General features: G+C 41.9%; 1 protein-coding gene across 11 annotated transcripts in view; it reads left to right on the top strand.

Annotated features, from left to right (window-relative positions):
• The window catches only part of picalma (phosphatidylinositol binding clathrin assembly protein a), a 113,494-nt gene that overhangs the window by 33,440 nt on the left and 61,071 nt on the right, over positions 1-18,983 (top strand). For all 11 annotated transcript variants that reach the window (XM_078402658.1, XM_078402660.1, XM_078402653.1 and 8 more), the window contains exons 2-5: positions 7,228-7,370; positions 8,548-8,623; positions 11,749-11,851; positions 16,456-16,549. In XM_078402658.1, coding sequence (XP_078258784.1) covers positions 7,228-7,370; positions 8,548-8,623; positions 11,749-11,851; positions 16,456-16,549 — 416 coding nt within the window. The remainder of the gene's footprint in view (positions 1-7,227; positions 7,371-8,547; positions 8,624-11,748; positions 11,852-16,455; positions 16,550-18,983) is intronic.

Genomic DNA, 18,983 nt, shown 5'->3' with positions numbered 1-18,983 from the left:
GGAAGGAACCCATACCTTTCCCTCACTTCTCTGTTGTCACTATATCTGTCCTCAAGCTGAGGCTTTCTTTCTTCCTCTACTTCCAGTCCTGATCAAGGGTTTCAACCCAACATGTAGACAGACAGCCCTTTTTAGAGAGGGCATCTTTGCAAGGCTCACCCAGTGAGGCTATAAAGATTTGACTCAAATATGAAAGGTGCAATCTCTTTGGCCTCCCTATAGTCTCATAGCTAGTGAGACTTGGAGGAACAGATCATAGAAACAATCGGGTTGTTGTAGTGGGTGACATTTATTGGAGATATGAGATTGGACTTTGTGCCAGGGTGTAGATAAAGCAGAATTTGTAAGTGCCTCCAGGAGGGTTTCTTAAAACATATTTGGGTAACCTAACGAGGAAAGGCTCTGTACTGCACCTCGTACTGGGTAATAAACTTGACCATGTGGTCAAATTTTTAGAGCGTGCATTTTGGGAGCAAGTTTTGGTGGCGAGGAGGCTGAGGTGAGGAGGATACGCTTGTTTTTAAGCCTGATTTGTTTTTAGACACTAAAGCAATGGCAGATAAGTTGGTGCAGTGTGTTTCCTGCAGGATGTGGGAAGGTAGGGACACCGCTGGAGCTTCTGGGAGCTACACCTGCAAGAACTGTGTCCAGGTGCAGCTCCTGAATGGACGTGTGGTGGAGTTGGAAAAGCAGCTGGATGACCTCAGGGCCATCCGGGAATGCGAGAGTTTCCTGGACAGGACCTACTGTGAGGCAGTCCCGCCAAGGGTCCAGGTCGAGCGAAGGTGGGAGACCGTTTCAAAGGGGAGTGAATGTGGACTACAGGAGACCCCTGTGGCTGTGCCTATTGCAAACAGGCACACCCTCTTGGGAACTGTCGGGGCAGAAGACGCTTCCAGTCCGAGCGGCGGACAGGTTGGCGGCTCTAATCCAGGCAAGGAGACTCGACCAGGGAGACCGAAGTCAGGAAGAGCCATAATAGTGGGTGGCTCCATTGTCCGAGGTATGGACAGTAGATTCTGTGGTGGCAGGCGGGACTTGAGGATGGTCTGTGTCTACCTGGTGCCAGGGTTCAAGACATCACAGACCGGCTTCAGAACATCCTAGCGAGGGAAGGCGATCAACCAGAAGTAGTTGTGCACGTGGGCACGAACGACGTCGGGAGGAAGAGGAAGGAGATACTGCAACGTGAGTTTAGAGAGTTAGGAAGAAGACTGAGAAGTAGGACGTCGAGGGTGGTTATCTCTGGACTGCTGCCTGTACCTCGTGCTAGTGAGGACAGGAACAGGCAGATTGGGGATATGAATGTATGACTGAGGGGTTGGTGCAGGGAGCAGGGATTTAGATTTCTAGACCACTGGGATCTCTTCTGGGGTAGGGGTGACCTGTACAAAAGGGACGGGTTACACCTTAACAGCAGGGGGACCAACATTCTGGCAGGCAGGTTTGCTAGTGCTACACGTGAGGGTTTTAACTAAGTAGTGGGGGGGGAGTGGTTGACAAATTGGGAATATGAAGATGGAGCTAAAGGGGAAGCGAATACAGGAGAAATTGCAAAGGACTCTCGAATAAATGGGAAGGGAAGTTCTAGATGGGATAAGAGAGTAAGGTCAGGGCCAATTGCGACCGATGTGAGGGGGGAGGTGAATACCGAAGTTACAGTGTTGTATTTAAATACGCGAAGTATCGAAAATAAAGTGGATGAGCTTGAGGCTCAGTTAGACATTGGCAAGTATGATGTTGTGGGAATTACAGAGACATGGCTACAAGAGGACCAGGGCTGGGACCTGAATATTCAGGGGTACACAACGTATAGAAAAGACAGACAGGTGGGCAGAGGGGGTGGGGTCGCTCTGTTGGTAAGGAATGATATTCACTCCCTTGCAAGGGGTGACATAGAATCAGGAGATGTAGAATCAGTATGGATAGAAATGAGGAATTGTAAGGGTAAAAAGACCCTAATGGGAGTTATCTACAGGCCCCCAAACAGTAGCCTCGACATCGGGTGCAAGTTGAATCAAGAGCTAAAATTGGCATGTCGCAAATGTAATGCTACGGTGGTTATGGGAGATTTCAACATGCAGGTAGACTGGGAAAATCAGGTTGGTAATGAACCCCAGGAAAGGGAGTTTGTGGAGTGCCTCCGAGATGGATTCTTAGAACAGCTTGTACTGGAGCCTACCAGGGAGAAGGCAATTCTGGATTTAGTGTTGTGTAATGAACCTGATCTGATAAGGGAACTCAAGGTAAAAGAGCCATTAGGAGGCAGTGATCACAATATCATAAGTTTTACTCTACAAATTGAGAGGGAGAAGGGGAAAATCAGAAGTATCAGTATTACAGTATAGCAAAGGGGATTACAGAGGCATGAGGCAGGAGCTGGCCAGATTTGACTGGAAGGAGGCCCTAGCAGGGAAGACGGTGGAACAGCAATGGCAGGTATTCCTGGGAGTAATGCAGAAGTTGCAGGATCAATTTATCCCAAAGAGGAGGAAAGATTCTAAGGGGAGTAAGAGGCACCCGTGGCTGACAAGGGAAGTCAAGGACAGCATAAAAATAAAAGAGAAGTACACCATAGCAAAGAAGAGTGGGAAGCCAGAGGATTGGGACTCTTTTAAAGAGCAACAGAAGATAACTAAAAAGGCAATACGGGGAGAAAAGATGAGGTACGAGGGTAAGCTAGCCAATAATATAAAGGAGGATAGTAACAGCTTTTTTAGGTATGTGAAGATGAAAAAAATAGTCAAGGTAAATGTGAGTCCCTTGAAGACAGAAGCAGGGGAATTTATTATGGGGAACAAGGAAATGGCAGACGAGTTGAACCGGTACTCTGGATCTGTCTTCACTCAGGAAGATACAAACAATCTTCCAGATGTTCTAGTGGCCAGAGATCCTAGGGTGTCGGAGGAACTGAAGGAAATTCACATTAGGCAGGAAATGGTGTTGGGTAGACTGATGGGACTGAAGGCTGATAAATCCCCAGGGCCTGATGGTCAGCATCCCAGGGTACTTAATGAGGTGGCTCTAGAAATTGTGGACGCATTGGTGATAATTTTCCAATGTTCTACAGATTCAGGATCAGTTCCTGTGGATTGGAGGGTAGCTAATGTTATCCCACTTTTTAAGAAAGGAGGGAGAGAGAAAACGGGAAATTATAGACCAGTTAGTCTGACATCAGTGGTGGGGAAGCTGCTGGAGTCAATTATAAAAGACGAAATTGCGGTGCATTTGGATAGCAGTAACAGGATCGTTCCGATTCAGAATGGATTTACGTAGGGGGAATCTTGCTAGACTAATCTTCTGGAATTTTTTGAGGATGTAACTGGGAAAATTGACAGGGGAGAGCCGGTGGATGTGGTGTACCTCGACTTTCAGAAAGCCTTCGACAAGGTCCCACATAGGAGATTAGTGGGCAAAATTAGAGCACATGGTATTGGGGGTAGGGTACTGACATGGATAGAAAATTGGTTGGCAGACAGAAAGCAAAGAGTGGGGATAAATGGGACCCTTTCTGAATGGCAGGCAGTGACTAGTGGGGTACCGCAAAGCTCGGTGCTGGGACCGCAGCTATTTACAATATACATTAATGACTTGGATGAAGGGATTAAAAGTACCATTAGCAAATTTGCAGATGATACATAGCTGGGTGGTAGTGTGAACTGTGAGGAAGATGCTATGAGGATGCAGGGTGACTTGGACAGGTTGTGTGAGTGGGTGGATGCATGGCAGATGAAGTTTAATGTGGATAAGTATAAGGTTATCCACATTGGTGGTAAGAATAGGAAGGAAGATTATTATCTGAATAGTGTCAAGTTAGGAAAAGGGGACGTACAATGAGATCTGGGTGTTCTAGTACATCAGTCACTGAAAGGAAGTATGCCGGTACAGCAGGCAGTGAAGAAAGCCAATGGTATCTTGGCCTTCATAACAAGAGGAGTTGAGTGTAGGAGCAAAGAGGTCCTTCTGCAGTTGAACAGGGCCCGAGTGAGACCGCACCTGGAGTACTGTGTGCAGTTTTGGTCTCCAAATTTGAGGAAGGATATTCTTGCTATTGAGGGCGTGCAGTGTAGGTTTACTAGGTTAATTCCCGGAATGGTGAGACTGTCATAGGTTGAAAGACTGGAGCGACTAGGCTTGTATACACTGGAATTTAGAAGGATGAGAGGGGATCTTATCGAAGATTATTAAGGGGTTGGACACGTTAGAGGCAGGAATCATGTTCCCAATGTTGGGGGAGTCAAGAACCAGGGGCCACAGTTTAAGAATAAGGGGTAGGCCATTTAAAACGGAGATGAGGAAAAACTTTTTCAGTCAGAGAGTTGTGAATCTGTGGAATTCTCTGCCTCAGAAGGTAGTGGAGGCCAATTATTTGAATGCATTCAAGAGAGAGCTAGATATAGCTCTTAAGGATAGCGGAGTCAGGGGGTATGGGGAGAAGGCAGGAACGGGGACTGATTGAGAATGATCAGCCATGATCACATTGAATGGTGGTGCTGGCTCGAAGGGCCGAATGGCCTACTCCTGCACCTATTGTCTATCACTTAACTTTTCAGATAGTAATGGATAAGATCAGACTGGTCCCTGGTTGAAAGTGCTAAATTGGGATAAGGCTGATTCCAGCAATATTAGGCAGTAACTGGGGAGAGCAGATGAGGAGTGATTGTTTGCAGGAAAATGCACATCTGACCCATGGGAGTCTATTTTAAAGGCCACCTGGTTAGAATGTAGAGCAGTACAGCACAGGAATGGGCCCCTTTAGCATACAATTTTCTCCAAATGCGGGAAACCAGAGTTTAGGAGCTATATGGTCCAAAAACGCTCACCAAATCCACCCAAAACTTCATCCTCAACATTGATGGTCTCCCAGTATCCACCTCACCTCACATCCGGAATCTTGGAATCATCCTTGATCAAACCCTCTCCTTCGACAAACACATCAAACACATCACAAAGACAGCCTTCTTCCACCTCAAAAACATTGCCCGTCTCCGTCCATCCCTCTCCTCCACAGCTGCAGAAACCCTCATCCACGCCTTCATCACCTCCCGTCTGGACTACTGCAACAGCCTCCTCTATGGCGCACCCTCAAAAATCATCAATAAACTTCAACACATTCAGAACTCCGCTGCCCGTCTACTCACACACACCTCGATCCGTGACCATATCACCCCCGTCCTTTATAAACTCCACTGGCTCCCCATCCCCCAGAGAATCCAGTACAAAATCCTCCTCATAACCTACAAAGCTCTCCATAACCTGGCCCCATCCTACCTGACCGACCTCCTCCACAGGCACACTCCCACCTGCACCCTCCGCTCTGCCGCTGCCAATCTCCTATCCCCCCACATCCGGACTAAACTCAGATCCTGGGGGGACAGGGCTTTCTCCATCGCTGCTCCCACCCTATGGAACTCACTACCCCAAACCGTTAGAGACTCCTCCACACTCACCACATTCAAAACATCGCTGAAGTCTCACCTGTTCAGTACTGCCTTCAACCACTGAAGGTCACCTCACCTTCTGTTTCCTTTCTCTGTTCATTTATTTATTTACTTATTTATCTATTTATTCATTTCCCTATGTTCTCAAAATCTCTGTAAAGCGTCTTTGAGTATATGAAAAGCGCTATATAAATAAAATGCATTATTATTATTATTATTATTATTATTATATGTGCCTGTGAGAATGAAAACTAAAATGGCAAGATACGGGAATCTTGATTGCAAGACCTATTGTAAATGTAGTCAAAATGCAAAGAAAATCCCCAAATGCCAAGAGAATATACAGTAAACCCCAAGTAGTTTTGATGTTTGGAGGGATCTTGATGTGCATATCCACAGCTCCCTGAAGTGGCATGCCAGTGGAAAGGGTGGTTAAAAAGGGCATACAACAAACTTTCCGTCATTGTTCGAGGCATTGAGCATAAAAGCTGTTGAGCTGTTGCAGTAATATAAAACTTTAAATTATCATATCATATCATATCATATATATACAGCTGGAAACAGGCCTTTTCGGCCCTCCAAGTCCGTGCCGCCCAGCGATCCCCGTACATTAACACTATCCTACACCCACTAGGGACAATTTTTACATTTACCCAGCCAATTAACCTACATACCTGTACGTCTTTGGAGTGTGGGAGGAAACCGAAGATCTCGGAGAAAACCCACGCAGGTCACGGGGAGAACGTACAAACTCCTTACAGTGCAGCACCCGTAGTCAGGATCGAACCTGAGTCTCCGGCGCTGCATTCGCTGTAAAGCAGCAACTCTACCGCTGCGCTACCGTGCCGCCTTAGTAGCTTATGCTTGGAGTATTGTTTACAAATTTGGTCACCAGATCATAGGAAAGGTGTAGTAAAGGTTTAGCAGGATGTTTCCTGATTGGAGTGTATTGGTTAACTGGAAAGATTGGACAAACTTGAATTGTTTTTCCGGAATGTGGAAGGTTGAGGGATGACCTGGTACAAGTTTATAAAATTATGAGAAGCATTCATTGATATGGTAGATAGCCTTGTCCCAGGATGGAAATCCTAGAGTGAATAGATATAAACTGAGAAGGGGAATTTCATGGAGAGGCAAGTTTTCTTTTTAACATAGTGCTGGATGCTTGGCATTTGCTGCCACGGAACATCTGTGATAGCAATGTTTCGAGACAAATGTAGACATTGAACAGGCAGGGAATAGAGAGATACGGACTGTTTGCAGGCAGATAGGGATAGTTTAGACTGGCGTCATGGTTAACATAAATACGATGGGCCAAAGAATTCAAACAAAAATTCTCAATTTAAAATTGACACCTTGAAGCTAGAGATGCACAAATATTTGGCAATGCGCAGATCAGCCAGTGAGTTGAAGTGTGCAACCATCAAGAAAATATATTCAGTGAACTAGAGCCATTTGAAATATTGTAGCAAAATTTCGACTTATAAATTTGTAACGATTTTTGCAATGTATACCTTGTTCCTTAAAGATAGTAACAAATTGGTTTCTGGAGGGTTTTTTGGGACCATAAATGCAATTTTATGTGTATTTCTAATTTAAAGCTAGAAAACTGGTTACAACAATTGTACACTTCATTGTGATATTCCAAGATGTGGCATCGAGATGTGGCTAATGTTAAATCTACTGAAAATGCATTGGTGGTGTACACTGTATGGTGTTAATGTTGCTGAACTTTTTTCATTTAAAGATGCTATTCACTAACTAACGTCTCTCTGTTCTTTTCTAGATATGATTCAGTGTACGAATGAAATGAATGTAAACATACCTCAGCTGGCGGATAGCCTTTTTGAAAGAACTGCGAACAGCAGCTGGGTGGTGGTATTTAAGTCTCTCATCACAACGCATCAAATGATGGTCTATGGAAATGAGGCAAGTTTTTAAAAATTGCTTTGATTGTAAAACACATTGAATATGGTGACCTTTTTTAAAATCCTGTTTCCCCCAAGTTGTGTGATTTTAAAAAGCCAGGCTGTTTTTGACTCATTAAACATTAGAAGCATTGTGCTCCAGAAATACTTATTTCTCTCACATTTCTCTTCTTCGCATCCTGCCAAACATAGTGTCTTTCATGTACTACAGATATTGTAAAGCACATTACAACACATGAATTTTATTTCAAGGTGTCAATTGTTATGGAAAGCACCTCATCTCTTGATGGATTGAGATGCATGTTTTATTTTTGGCTAGTTGTGCCCAACCTGCTCAACTTTGAACACTTGTTGAAATATCTACAATTTGACTTTATCCTCCCGTGAATAATGGGAGTGAAACTATATGCAATATTTCAGTTCTGTCACCAGCAGGTTGTACAATTGTAGCAACTTTTGCCTGCATTTATATTCAATTCAATTTGCCTTTTTAGTTAATTGCTCCACAGGCGACTCCCGCATTGTGGCAGTTTAGGTAATGGAAATTCACTCTTGGAGAATTCTCCAATCACTACGCATAATTTAGTGATGAAATTTAGCTCTGAAGAAATTTTGTGGGGGGTGGAAAAAGTAAATAACTTTTTTCAACAGTTTTTCTTGATTCATGTACAGATGACAAGGCTTTGTATTGTGAAAAATCACTGGTCCATATTCTAGGAATGCAACCCCGTCCCCCCATCCCAACCCCCATCATGCAGGGATTGCCTGTAATTTCATGTTAACTTAGCTTTACTGTACATCACCCAGGTTTGTGTACAGCAACATTGTATAGTTTCTCCATTTAAAAATACTTTTTGTTCTTCGTACCAAGGTAGATAACATTACATTCTTATTTTGCTCTGTCCTCTAAATTTTAGTCTGTTTACTGATATTCTCTTGCCAGCTCCTCCCAATTTGTTTTTCCTATTTTCTGTTAAATTTGTGTAATATTGCAAGTCAATTAAGACATAAATACAGATTGTGATTAGTTAAGGCTCCCAACACTGAGTACTCGTATTTGTGCAGCATCTCAAAGTTGTGTTATAATTTGTTTACTCTTGAACTAATGTCTAAAGCTATTTTTGTGTGTGGTTCTTTTGGGGTGAAAATGACTAATGCAGAGACATTTTTATTTGTAGCGTTTTATCCAGTACCTAGCTTCAAGAAACACCTTGTTCAACCTGAACAATTTTTTAGATAAAAGTGGATTGCAGGGTGAGTGAATTTTGCTTTAGAATTGCGTTATTACATTTGCAAGCAACTTTGTGGTAGGAAACTCCGGATAATCTGCTGGACTTTGGTGTTGGAGTGGGAGATTTTCAAGACGGATGTTATTTGTTTGAATGTCCCGATGCACTTTAAATTAACATCAGATTTGCATGTTTTGCCATAAATTCTCTTGAGAACCAGGGGTGTTTAAAGGAAGCATGGAGATTGGGACCTGTAAAAAGAGTATAGTTAACATCACCTGTTGACCTAGACGTCAAATTTGGATTTGAAAAGTCGTATAACAGATTATCCGGTTTTACTGGGCCAATATGTAGTATTTTTTGTGTTTGAATTAGAGTGAAGAAATAAGTCTAAAGTTGATTCCAACTTTGGTTTTTAGTTCTTCGGAAGTAACAGATGCTTCCCACCCCAGAGTAATTTTGGCTCCAATTTAAATTATAATTAAAAATATCATATAATATTAAGGTTGGGAAATATGTTGATTTCATTCTCAATGTCCAGTTAAAATGTTTTGGCTAAACTTGGTCTCACAGCTGGAGGTTTCTCTTGTTACCCGAGTAGTGGGACTGGGTTATTCAGTTTAATTTGGCTCTTGGAAAAAAAACCTTGATCTTATCTGGTAGCAATCTAGTTGCGGGTCTAATTTCTAATGTGAAATAGAAATTTAAGACATCAGAGGTATGATATTAAACTTGAGAAATATTCCTTTGGGAGAGGTGTATAGTTAAAGGACTTTAGGAAACATTGACTGCCCATTTCTCTCAAAAAAATGCCCCGAGTTCCTCCAGCATCTTTTTGTTCCAGATTCCAGTATGTGCAATCTCGTGCCTCCATAGTAAAATTGAGATGGTGTATTCCGCTTAAGATATGAACATAGTGGTAATAATTAATTATCAGAATAATGGTCTCCTATTTGTCAATCAGTATCTCTTTCATGAAGATGGATTTTATTGTGCAAGAATTTTTTTTCACTAGTTATCTAATTTTGGAAAATTACAAAAGCGAATGGAGCCATTTTTTGTACTGCTGAGGTGCAAGGTCTTCAGATTAAATGATTTGTCAGGCATATGCAAACAATATATGTAAAGTCTTTCATTTGTTTCTTATCTATTATCCTCTTTCAGAATATTATATTAATTATATTATATTAATTACAATTGGTATGTTGCATTAAGATATGTTGCATTATTAATTAACTTTGTTAGAGGTTGCATTCCGAGGAAACCGTCCTTATTATGATTTTGCATAATGCAAACTTTTCCCCCATTGAATCCCATGATACAAGTGAGGATGCATTCCCACAGGAAATTTTCCTCTCAAATGTAATGCCCCTTCCACTTGTGTGATCTACAAGCAAAGGAATTTTGATTGGCTTTGAGGCAAAAGAGAAAGGATGGTTGTTTTAATTACCTTGATACCTTATCATTATAAAGTGCCAATAGAAGATATTTGTTTTGTCATTTTCCAAAAACTATCTCGAGTGGCCTCCTATGAATAGGCAGCTGACAATTGGGGTCATTGGCAGACCAGTTTAGTTTTCTGTATACATTTTGTTTACCTGTCTGTCTATTCAATTAGTTGTAAACAATTTGTGAATTCTGTAAAGACAAATTTCTGTTTACCCGAACTGGTGGGATGTGGAGGTACAGTGCATTGAGAAAGAGACAAAGGCAGATTGTTTAGGATTCTGTATGTCATGCAAGATAATCCATTTGTAAACTAGATTTTGGGCTGCAGGCAAACAACTAAGAATGGAATCAAGCAAAGGGATTTCCAGCAAATTGAATAACGGTTGGTTGGAGGAAAGTGATGACAATGACCATCTGAGGATATACAGGGAATGATGGATAATACACCAGATGTTGAGATGAGGATATAGCCCGCTAAAATTCTTCAAGTTATTAAATGCACAACTGCATTTGGGGCATCTTGGTCGGCATGAGCAAGTTGGGCCGAAAAGCCTATTTCCATGATCTAAAAATCCAATCATTGTTTGTAATAAAAGTCAGGCCAAGAGGGTGGCACGGTAGCGCAGCGGTAGAGTTGCTGCTTTACAGCGAATGCAGCGCCGGAGACTCAGGTTCGATCCTGACTACGGGTGCTGCACTGTAAGGAGTTTGTACGTTCTCCCCGTGACCTGCGTGGGTTTTCTCCGAGATCTTCGGTTTCCTCCCACACTCCAAAGACGTACAGGTATGTAGGTTAATTGGCTGGGTAAATGTAAAAATTGTCCCTAGTGTGTAGGATAGTGTTAATAGTGTTAGTGTGCGGGGATCGCTGGGCGACGCGGACTTGGTGGGACGAAAAGGCCTGTTTCCGCGCTGTATATATATGATATGATATGATATGATATGATATAATAGGCTGGTCACAACTTTACTCGAGCACTATTTGAGTTCGGGTGTAAGATGAAAGCTTGCTCTCGTGTGCCAGAAGAGTTAGCGTAATTCTGGCAACAAGGAGATGTGGGCATTGTAATGGCTAGGAAAGCTGTTTTTCCATATGGTTACAAATCTTACAAATTATTTTTCCTATATGCATTTGACAATGATGCTTTGAAAACAAATTGTTTTCTAAGGAATTTAACAACGGGCATGTTTACAATCTAATCTCAAAGTGTGGATTACAATCTCACTTGCAATTGATCTTCGGATGTAGTAGTTAACCACTTAACCTTCATCTGAAACATTGAATACTGGCATCAATAATTTATTTTGAAGTTTGCCCGGCCACTGATAAATGGGTGACTCAACTACATTTCCTCAGGAATCTTTTGAAATACCTTTTGATCATAAGTAACCATTTGACAACGTGACCCTTTTTTGGTGTTTCCTCATCAACGAATAAGCAGTCGGAGACTGGATTTTCAGTGAGGTATTTCTGGTTGGATTGCAAAATCAGAATTTCTAAGTTTATGAAGTTGTTTTAGTATGCTCGTGCTAAAATTCTGATGATTAATCGTGTGGGATTTCTAGGTATAGATTGATCCTGGATAATTTGTTTCACATTTCCACATTAATATTTGCCAATTGTTTATAAATAATATCCAAGACAAGTAAATTTTGCATTGGGTACAATTTATTTTATCATGTTGTATTTTTGTGTTTAAGGATATGACATGTCTACTTTCATCCGACGCTATAGTAGATACCTGAATGAAAAGGCGGTTTCCTACAGGCAGGTTGCTTTTGACTTCACAAAGGTGAAACGAGGGTAAGGACTAATAACAATAGTGAATGGTTATGATATCCTCAAGTTGTGCTGGTTGTTTTACCAAGGCAGATGTAGCTGAAGGCTATGAATTGCATTTCATCTGCTCAATATCCACTGGCTTGTGAATATGTTAATGTGAAGTCATACTTTACAATGTGTATATTTTACTAATCCTAATTCAGTATCGTATAAATGATGGCGAACAGAGAAGATGCTCTATTTCTTTGTTGCAAATTTCTCCCAATGATTTTTGCCATTTCGTCCAATGATTTTAGGAGCTTGAGAGCAAGCTGAATGCTGCTTCTGTTTCCATGATTAAAATTAAAAGTGCTTTACCATGTTATGGTTTGGAGCTTTGTGAAATCGTAAATGATAATTGTAAGATTCAAGGGCCTCGTCCCAGTTTTTTCAAAGTGTTTTGGTGGACCTTGTCATTAATCTCATACGGCGCTCTCAGATGAAGTGTACATAGTTATCTCTTCTGGGAAGATAACCATATTCAGTTATTCATCAAAGATTGATAGCAGCAATGAATAGCAGTACAGAACCTCGAACATGACTCATTAATAGAGAGAAGTTTCTGAACTTGCAGACCTTGCACACTTTCTGGCAGAGGTCATTGGGTATTGTTCATAATTCATACCTTTCTATAGAAATATTCATGATATTTAACTTTCTCCCAGAGTTCCATCCTTGGGATGCCAAGGCTACCTGTAAACACCTCACTGGTAACTATAAGATTACTGGATATTTTTTTAAAAATCAACTGGTTCAATAATTTGCAGATGCATTTATGATTTTGGTAGTCGTGGTCACCATACAGTCCTTTGGAAGATGCCATGTGGCACTACTATGTTAGATGGAATTCGATATGATAGAACTTTATTTATCTTGCGAGGGAAATTGATCTACCAACAGTCATCAAACACAGTTTACATGAAACATGGGGGGGGGGGGGGGGGAAGAAAGAGGGGAGTAAGTCCACCTCACGACAGAAGTGGAGGAGTTGTACAGTTTGATAGCCACCGGGAAGAAGGATCTCCTATGGTGTTCTGTACTGCATCTTGGTGGAACCAGTCTGTTGCTGAAGGTACTCCTCGGGTTGACCAGTGTGCCATGGATTCTCGGCTTTCCCTTCCTGAAGTCGACAATCGGCTTCTTAGTCTTGCTTATGTTGAGTGGAAAATTCTTGTTCTGGTACTGCTAAGTTTATCGGTCTCACTCATGTATTCTGTCCCATCACTCCCTACTATTCAGAATACATGAGTGAGACGGATAAACTTAGCGGTACCAGAACAAGAATTTTCCACTCTAAGACTAAGAAACCGATTGTCGACTTCAGGAAGGGAAAGCCGAGAATCCATGAACTGGTCTTCTTTGGCGAAACAGCAGTGTAGAGAGTCGTCAGCTTCGAAACCCGGGGAATGCACATCTCTAAAGATCTGTCTTGGGTCCAGCATATTGATCTGATTACAAAAAAAGCTAAATTCCTCTGTTTCTTCAGAGGTTTGATGAGATTCGACATTTCCAGAATACTCTATCGGTGTACGGTAGAGAGCATACTGACTGGTTGCATTACAGCCTGGTTTGCTAACACAAACACCCAAGTATGAAGGAGACCACAGAAAATGATGGACATTGCCGGGTACATCAAGAAAACTGACCTCTCCACCATCAAATGGCTCTACAGGAAGCACTATCTCAAAAATGTAGCAAAATCAAAGACTCGCACAATCTGGTTACGCTCTCATCCTGTTGCTGCCATCAGGAAAATGGAAAAGACAAACATTACATCCATTTTCAAGAACAGCTTCTTCCCATCAATAATTAGGCTCCTGATCTACACTGTGCTTTGAGAAAGATTTTCTTGACATTTGAAACTAGGCGATTGACATTTGGAAACAAGCTACGTAAGTGCGCGGCAATTCTATGGAGTGCGTGAGCTAAGCATGTCAAATGCAACATTTTGGGAATTAAACTTTAAGAGCATGAGCAGCTTTTTTCATGTACGGAGTTGCATTAGTCACGAACAGAAGAACATTCTCATGTTTTATACCTTCTGGCCAAAGTACAGCCAGTGAAGATGTAAACAACTGAGCAATAGTTGAGCTGTTTGACTTCTCCAATACTTCCGATGTCAACAAATACTCCTTTGATGGTTGACCTGCCTCCAGTGTACCGATGACCACGTTGGCAACATATCTCCGCACAGCATCGGTTGTCTCGTTTAGTGAGATCCATATTTTGTTGCATGCAACTTCATCTCTAATTTTTTGCACAACAATGTTGAAATTGCTGTCAACGTAATTTTTCCCGTAATGATGACTCGCTCGGTATATGTCCCTCTCTGAATTTCTCTAATCAACCTATGAAAGATTTGTTTTCCAATTTCCACAGTGGAATTCCAGCATCAATGGATGCCTTGCCCAGATCACTCAAACTCAGCTTTGTGACTGAAGCCAGCAGTAAATGTAATGAAGAGACAAGCTTCCCTATTTCCCGCCTTCAGTTTCTGTGTCGCCGACTTGTGTTTAGCTGTCTGCACATGCTGGGAGATGAAATATTTCTTCTCATGATTCACTGCTTTCTCACATGCTTTGCAAAACAGCACACAGTTGTCTGTAGAGAATATATCACTCCCGTACACTCTCACCAAATCGTTCAGCTTTTTACAAGGCGTTGACTTGACTTTAGGCATTTCGACACTTGTGAGGGTAGATTCTGCAGGAGCGGGGATGCAGACCTATACAGGCAGGCCAAGTACAAGCTGAGAAGTGGAATCATAGCTGCCAAGTAAAGGTACTCTGAGAAGTTGAGGAGCAAGTTCTCAGCTAATGACTCTTCAGTTTGGAAGGGCTTGCAAGAAATCACAAGCTACAAGAGGAAACCCCCTGCTCCTTGGTCAATCATCAGCTGGCCAACAACCTGAACGAGTTCTGCTGCAGGTTCGATAAACAGAAACTTAACCCTGATACCCCCTCCTCCCCTCCCCAACCAGCGCTTCACACCTACTCACAGCCTGACTCCAGTTTGAAAGACTGGACCCTTCCCCACCCACCCCTCTCCAATCACCACTTAACACCCACTTACAGCCTGATTGCAAAAGAATGAATGAACGATCGACGGTGGCACCCCGGTGGTGGAAATTTTCTTGTACGTTACATTAACACAGCAAAAAAAGGCTGATTTAGGCACTCGATTGTGAAAAGGGCATCATCTCGCTGAAATCATCAAAAAAGGCAAGAAAAGGCACATATGACAAAATCCTAGCTCTACTCATAACTAACCGAAGCACTTCAGCACAATGGGCATGTGTCACTAGTTGTGAGTCATTCAGACATGTCACCTTGCTCTTCTAAGGTACTGGTATGGATATCTTTTTAAAGGCCAGTGGGGATCTCTCGGACCACATTAATGCGAGGTTGAAGATTTCTGTGAAAACCGCTGGTCCATGTGGAATTTAAGAATGGCCTGGTACACCATCAGGGCTGGATGTTTTCTGAGGGCTTACCCTCATGAAGGATCTTCTGATGTCCAAGTTTAAAAGAAAAGCTTGTTTATTTGGAATGTGGAAGGAAGTGATCACTACTGTAGAATTCTACACTTATATTTTTAAAAAGTGGTATTTTCAATTATCGAATCTGAGACAGCTTTCCCTGGTGTAGAGAAAGTCAATGACATTGCATTTTCATCTTTACTGTAGCAGATGCATTTCTAAGGGTTTTGGGCATGTGGAAATAGGAATATTTTCACTTGTATAATGAGGTGCTAATGTTGTTTTCAGTAACACATGAATACTCGAGTTGCATTCCTTTAATCCATTTTATATTGTTCTAAAAAAAATCTGTTTTATGTTTTTAGCAATATATTTGTTATGCCTGTTCTAGCAGTAATAATCAATGTTTGCATGAAGTCAACATCCTTTTCAATGATGGGCTGTCCAGTGTTTTACACAATGTGACTATCAGTCGCGCAATATTACATGGATATCACTATATCATAATATCATTCATTAACCAGTTGTTTATTTGATAGGAATGTACATAAAGTCTTGAATTAGTTTGCCCTACATTGATTCTTAATTAACCTGGGTCACTTAAATGTTTAGGTTTGTAACCAAGATATAACAAAGACATCAGTGAATGATGTTCTCTTGACACATTGAGAAGGATAACTACCATAACTGACTTATTGCCTTCATCCCAAACTACTTCACTGTGCATCCTTATCATACGATGTCACAAAGGAGTAGAAGACCAGTTTCCTCTCAAGTTTGCTCAAAGTAGCTAATGTTATTTTAAACTCCTGTCAGTATTCTTTCATATGTAATTTATCCTTCATACGTTTGCTTAACAAAAGTACATCAACCTACGTCTTAAAATTAGTTTAAGACTTTTCTTCCATTTTCCTTTGACTGAAGATTCTCAAATCGTTGGTAGAAACTTTGTCATCGCTTTTTATATGCAGTTAATATAAATATTAATTTTGTTGTGGTAGTAATTTTGGTAAAACTATAGTTATGTGTATAGTTATGTATAAAAACATCTTATCCATAAGTTAATTTGTTTTCGATAAACATTTTACATTTAATAATTTTTCATCAGAGCTGATGGTGTGATGAGGACAATGAACACAGATAAATTGTTGAAGACTATGCCCCTTATACAGAATCAGATGGATGCATTACTGGACTTCAATGTGAGTTATCTTAATTTTACTAATGTGCATTTGGATGCAATATTTCTGGCCTTCAAAATATGTAAAGAAAGTCCATGTATAATGTCAGATATTAAAGATGAGTACATTTTGATGAACTCATTTTACAATTAATGTCTCCTGTACAGTTTTCCCCTCAGTGGACAGGGAACAGATAGCAAAATTATATCTTGGTTCATTTTTCTATCAGTTTGTATTAAGAATTTATTTTAAGTGTTATTTAAGTGGAATCTGTCAAAGTCCTTTGGAAATGGTGCTTTCCCTGACAAACCAATCTGGGTGTAAAGAAGCTCAAATTTAAGCAGTACAGTAATCCCTCGTTATCATGAACCTTTTTGTAACGATTTTTGTTACAGCAGATGATGCACTCCCATAGTAATTGCAGTCTACTGTCTCTTTAAGAACATAGTCTGCTAGTTACACTGGCCAGGTCATTGAAATTGAAAAGTAATTACTTTGATCAACACGTGCAATGATGAAGGGTGCAAAGTGCTGGAGTCGGGCAAGTCAAGCAGCATCTCTGGAGTGCATGGGTAGGTGGTGCTTTGGATCAAGACCCTCTGCTGGATCCTCGGCTGACCTTCACTGCCAGGCCGGGCTGCAACGCCAACCTCGCCCTCTTCAAGGCCGATACTGCTGCCACTGTTGGCCCACATAGCTTCTTCGGCTGCTTCCAGGCTGCTCCTGCTGCTGCCACTGCTGATCTCTATCTGCACTCCTGCCGACCACAGCCGTGACCAATGACTCCGATCCTCTCCTCTCCTCTTCTCCTCCACCAGCAGGCAGGGGCCGTCAACTCACCTGGATTCCCGGCCCAAGCTGAGTCTGAAGAAAGATCTCAGCCTGAAACATCACCTATCCATGTTCTCCAGAAATGCTGCCTGACCGGCTGAGTTACGTTGCAGCACGTTGTGTCATTTTGTGCATTAATCAGCATCTGCAGTTCTTTGTTTCTTCTACTTGTGCAATGATACTCGAAAATCCCGTACTCAGTTATAGTGAACAGTTGTCAATAATGGACATCATTACCCCCTCCCCCATGGTATGTTATAACAAGGGGTTTCTGATAATATAGCAAGAAAGTAGCTTTTTCTGTGGAAATCTATGGTGACTACACTGATTTTTGGTAAACTAGTAAAAGTACATAAGAAACTTGTTTGGTTGGGATAAGTGATGTGGCCAGAATTTCTCCCTCAATCTTAAGACTGGGTTTTGTTTTTGCTGGATCACCACATATATTGTAAATCGGCAGCATTATGCAACAATTTGTTTCTCAATGAAGAGTGCAGTCTTTTCCTGCAACTCTGCTCCAGGTTGATCTGGTAAAGCAATAACTGCTTCATTTCAACACACATCCATTGCGAGCAAGCACACACGTCTTAAAATTCTTTCAGAGAATGTGAACGAGTCAGCATTTGGGTGAACTTTTTTGTCTGGTTGAGTCAGACGGTTGGTCATCACGTCATGACCTTTCAGGAAGTTCAAGTTTGCAACTGTCATTAACCCTGAGCTCCATCAACTTTTGTCAAGTCAAGTCAATTTTATTTGTATAGCACATTTAAAAACAACCCACGTTGACCAAAGTGCTGTACATCTGATTAGGTACTAAGGAAAAAAATGAAACATACAGTAGCACGCAAACAGTTCACAGCGCCACCTCAATGAGCCTCAAACGCTAGGAAGTAGAAATAGGTTTTGAGCCTGGACTTAAAGGAGTCGATGGAGGGGGCAGTTCTGATAGGGAGAGGGATGCTGTTCCACAGTCTAGGAGCTGCAACCGCAAAAGCACGGTCACCCCTGAGCTTAAGCCTAGACCGCGGGATAGTGAGTAGCCCCAAGTCGGCCGACCTGAGGGACCTGGAGTTAGAGAGGGGGGTTAGAAGATTTTTGATGTGGGGGGGGAATGTCCATTTAGGGCTTTATACGTGAATAGGAGGAGCTTGAAGTTGATTCTGTACCGTACAGGGAGCCAGTGGAGAGAGGCCAGAATCGGGGTGATGTGGTCCCTTTTACGGGTACCCGTCAGGAGTCTCGCTGCGGCGTTTTGGACCAGTTGCAGGCGGGACAGGGAAGATTGGCTGATCCCAGTGTATAGGGAGTTGCAGTAGTCTAGGCGGGAGGAAATGAAAGCGTGAATGATTTTTTCTGTGTCGTCGAATTGGAGGAAAGGTTTGATTTTAGCTATGGTTCGAAATTAGAAAAAGCTGGCTTTTACCACAGCGTTGACTTGCTTATCAAATTTTAATGCAGAGTCAAATATCATGCCGAGGTTTTTGACATGCGGTTTGACTAGGCAGGATAGACTTCCAAGACTGCCTGTTATCGATTTGATGGAGTCGGGGGGGGGGGGGGGGGGGGCTGAATAGGATGACCTCAGACTTGCTCTCATTTAATTGGAGGAAGTTCTGTGCCATCC

The sequence above is a fragment of the Rhinoraja longicauda genome, chromosome 7 (assembly GCF_053455715.1).
Source record: "Rhinoraja longicauda isolate Sanriku21f chromosome 7, sRhiLon1.1, whole genome shotgun sequence".
Classification (NCBI taxonomy): Eukaryota; Metazoa; Chordata; class Chondrichthyes; order Rajiformes; family Arhynchobatidae; genus Rhinoraja; species Rhinoraja longicauda.
Note: the sequence above shows the minus strand (reverse complement) of the source record. Positions and strands in the feature narration are given on the sequence as shown.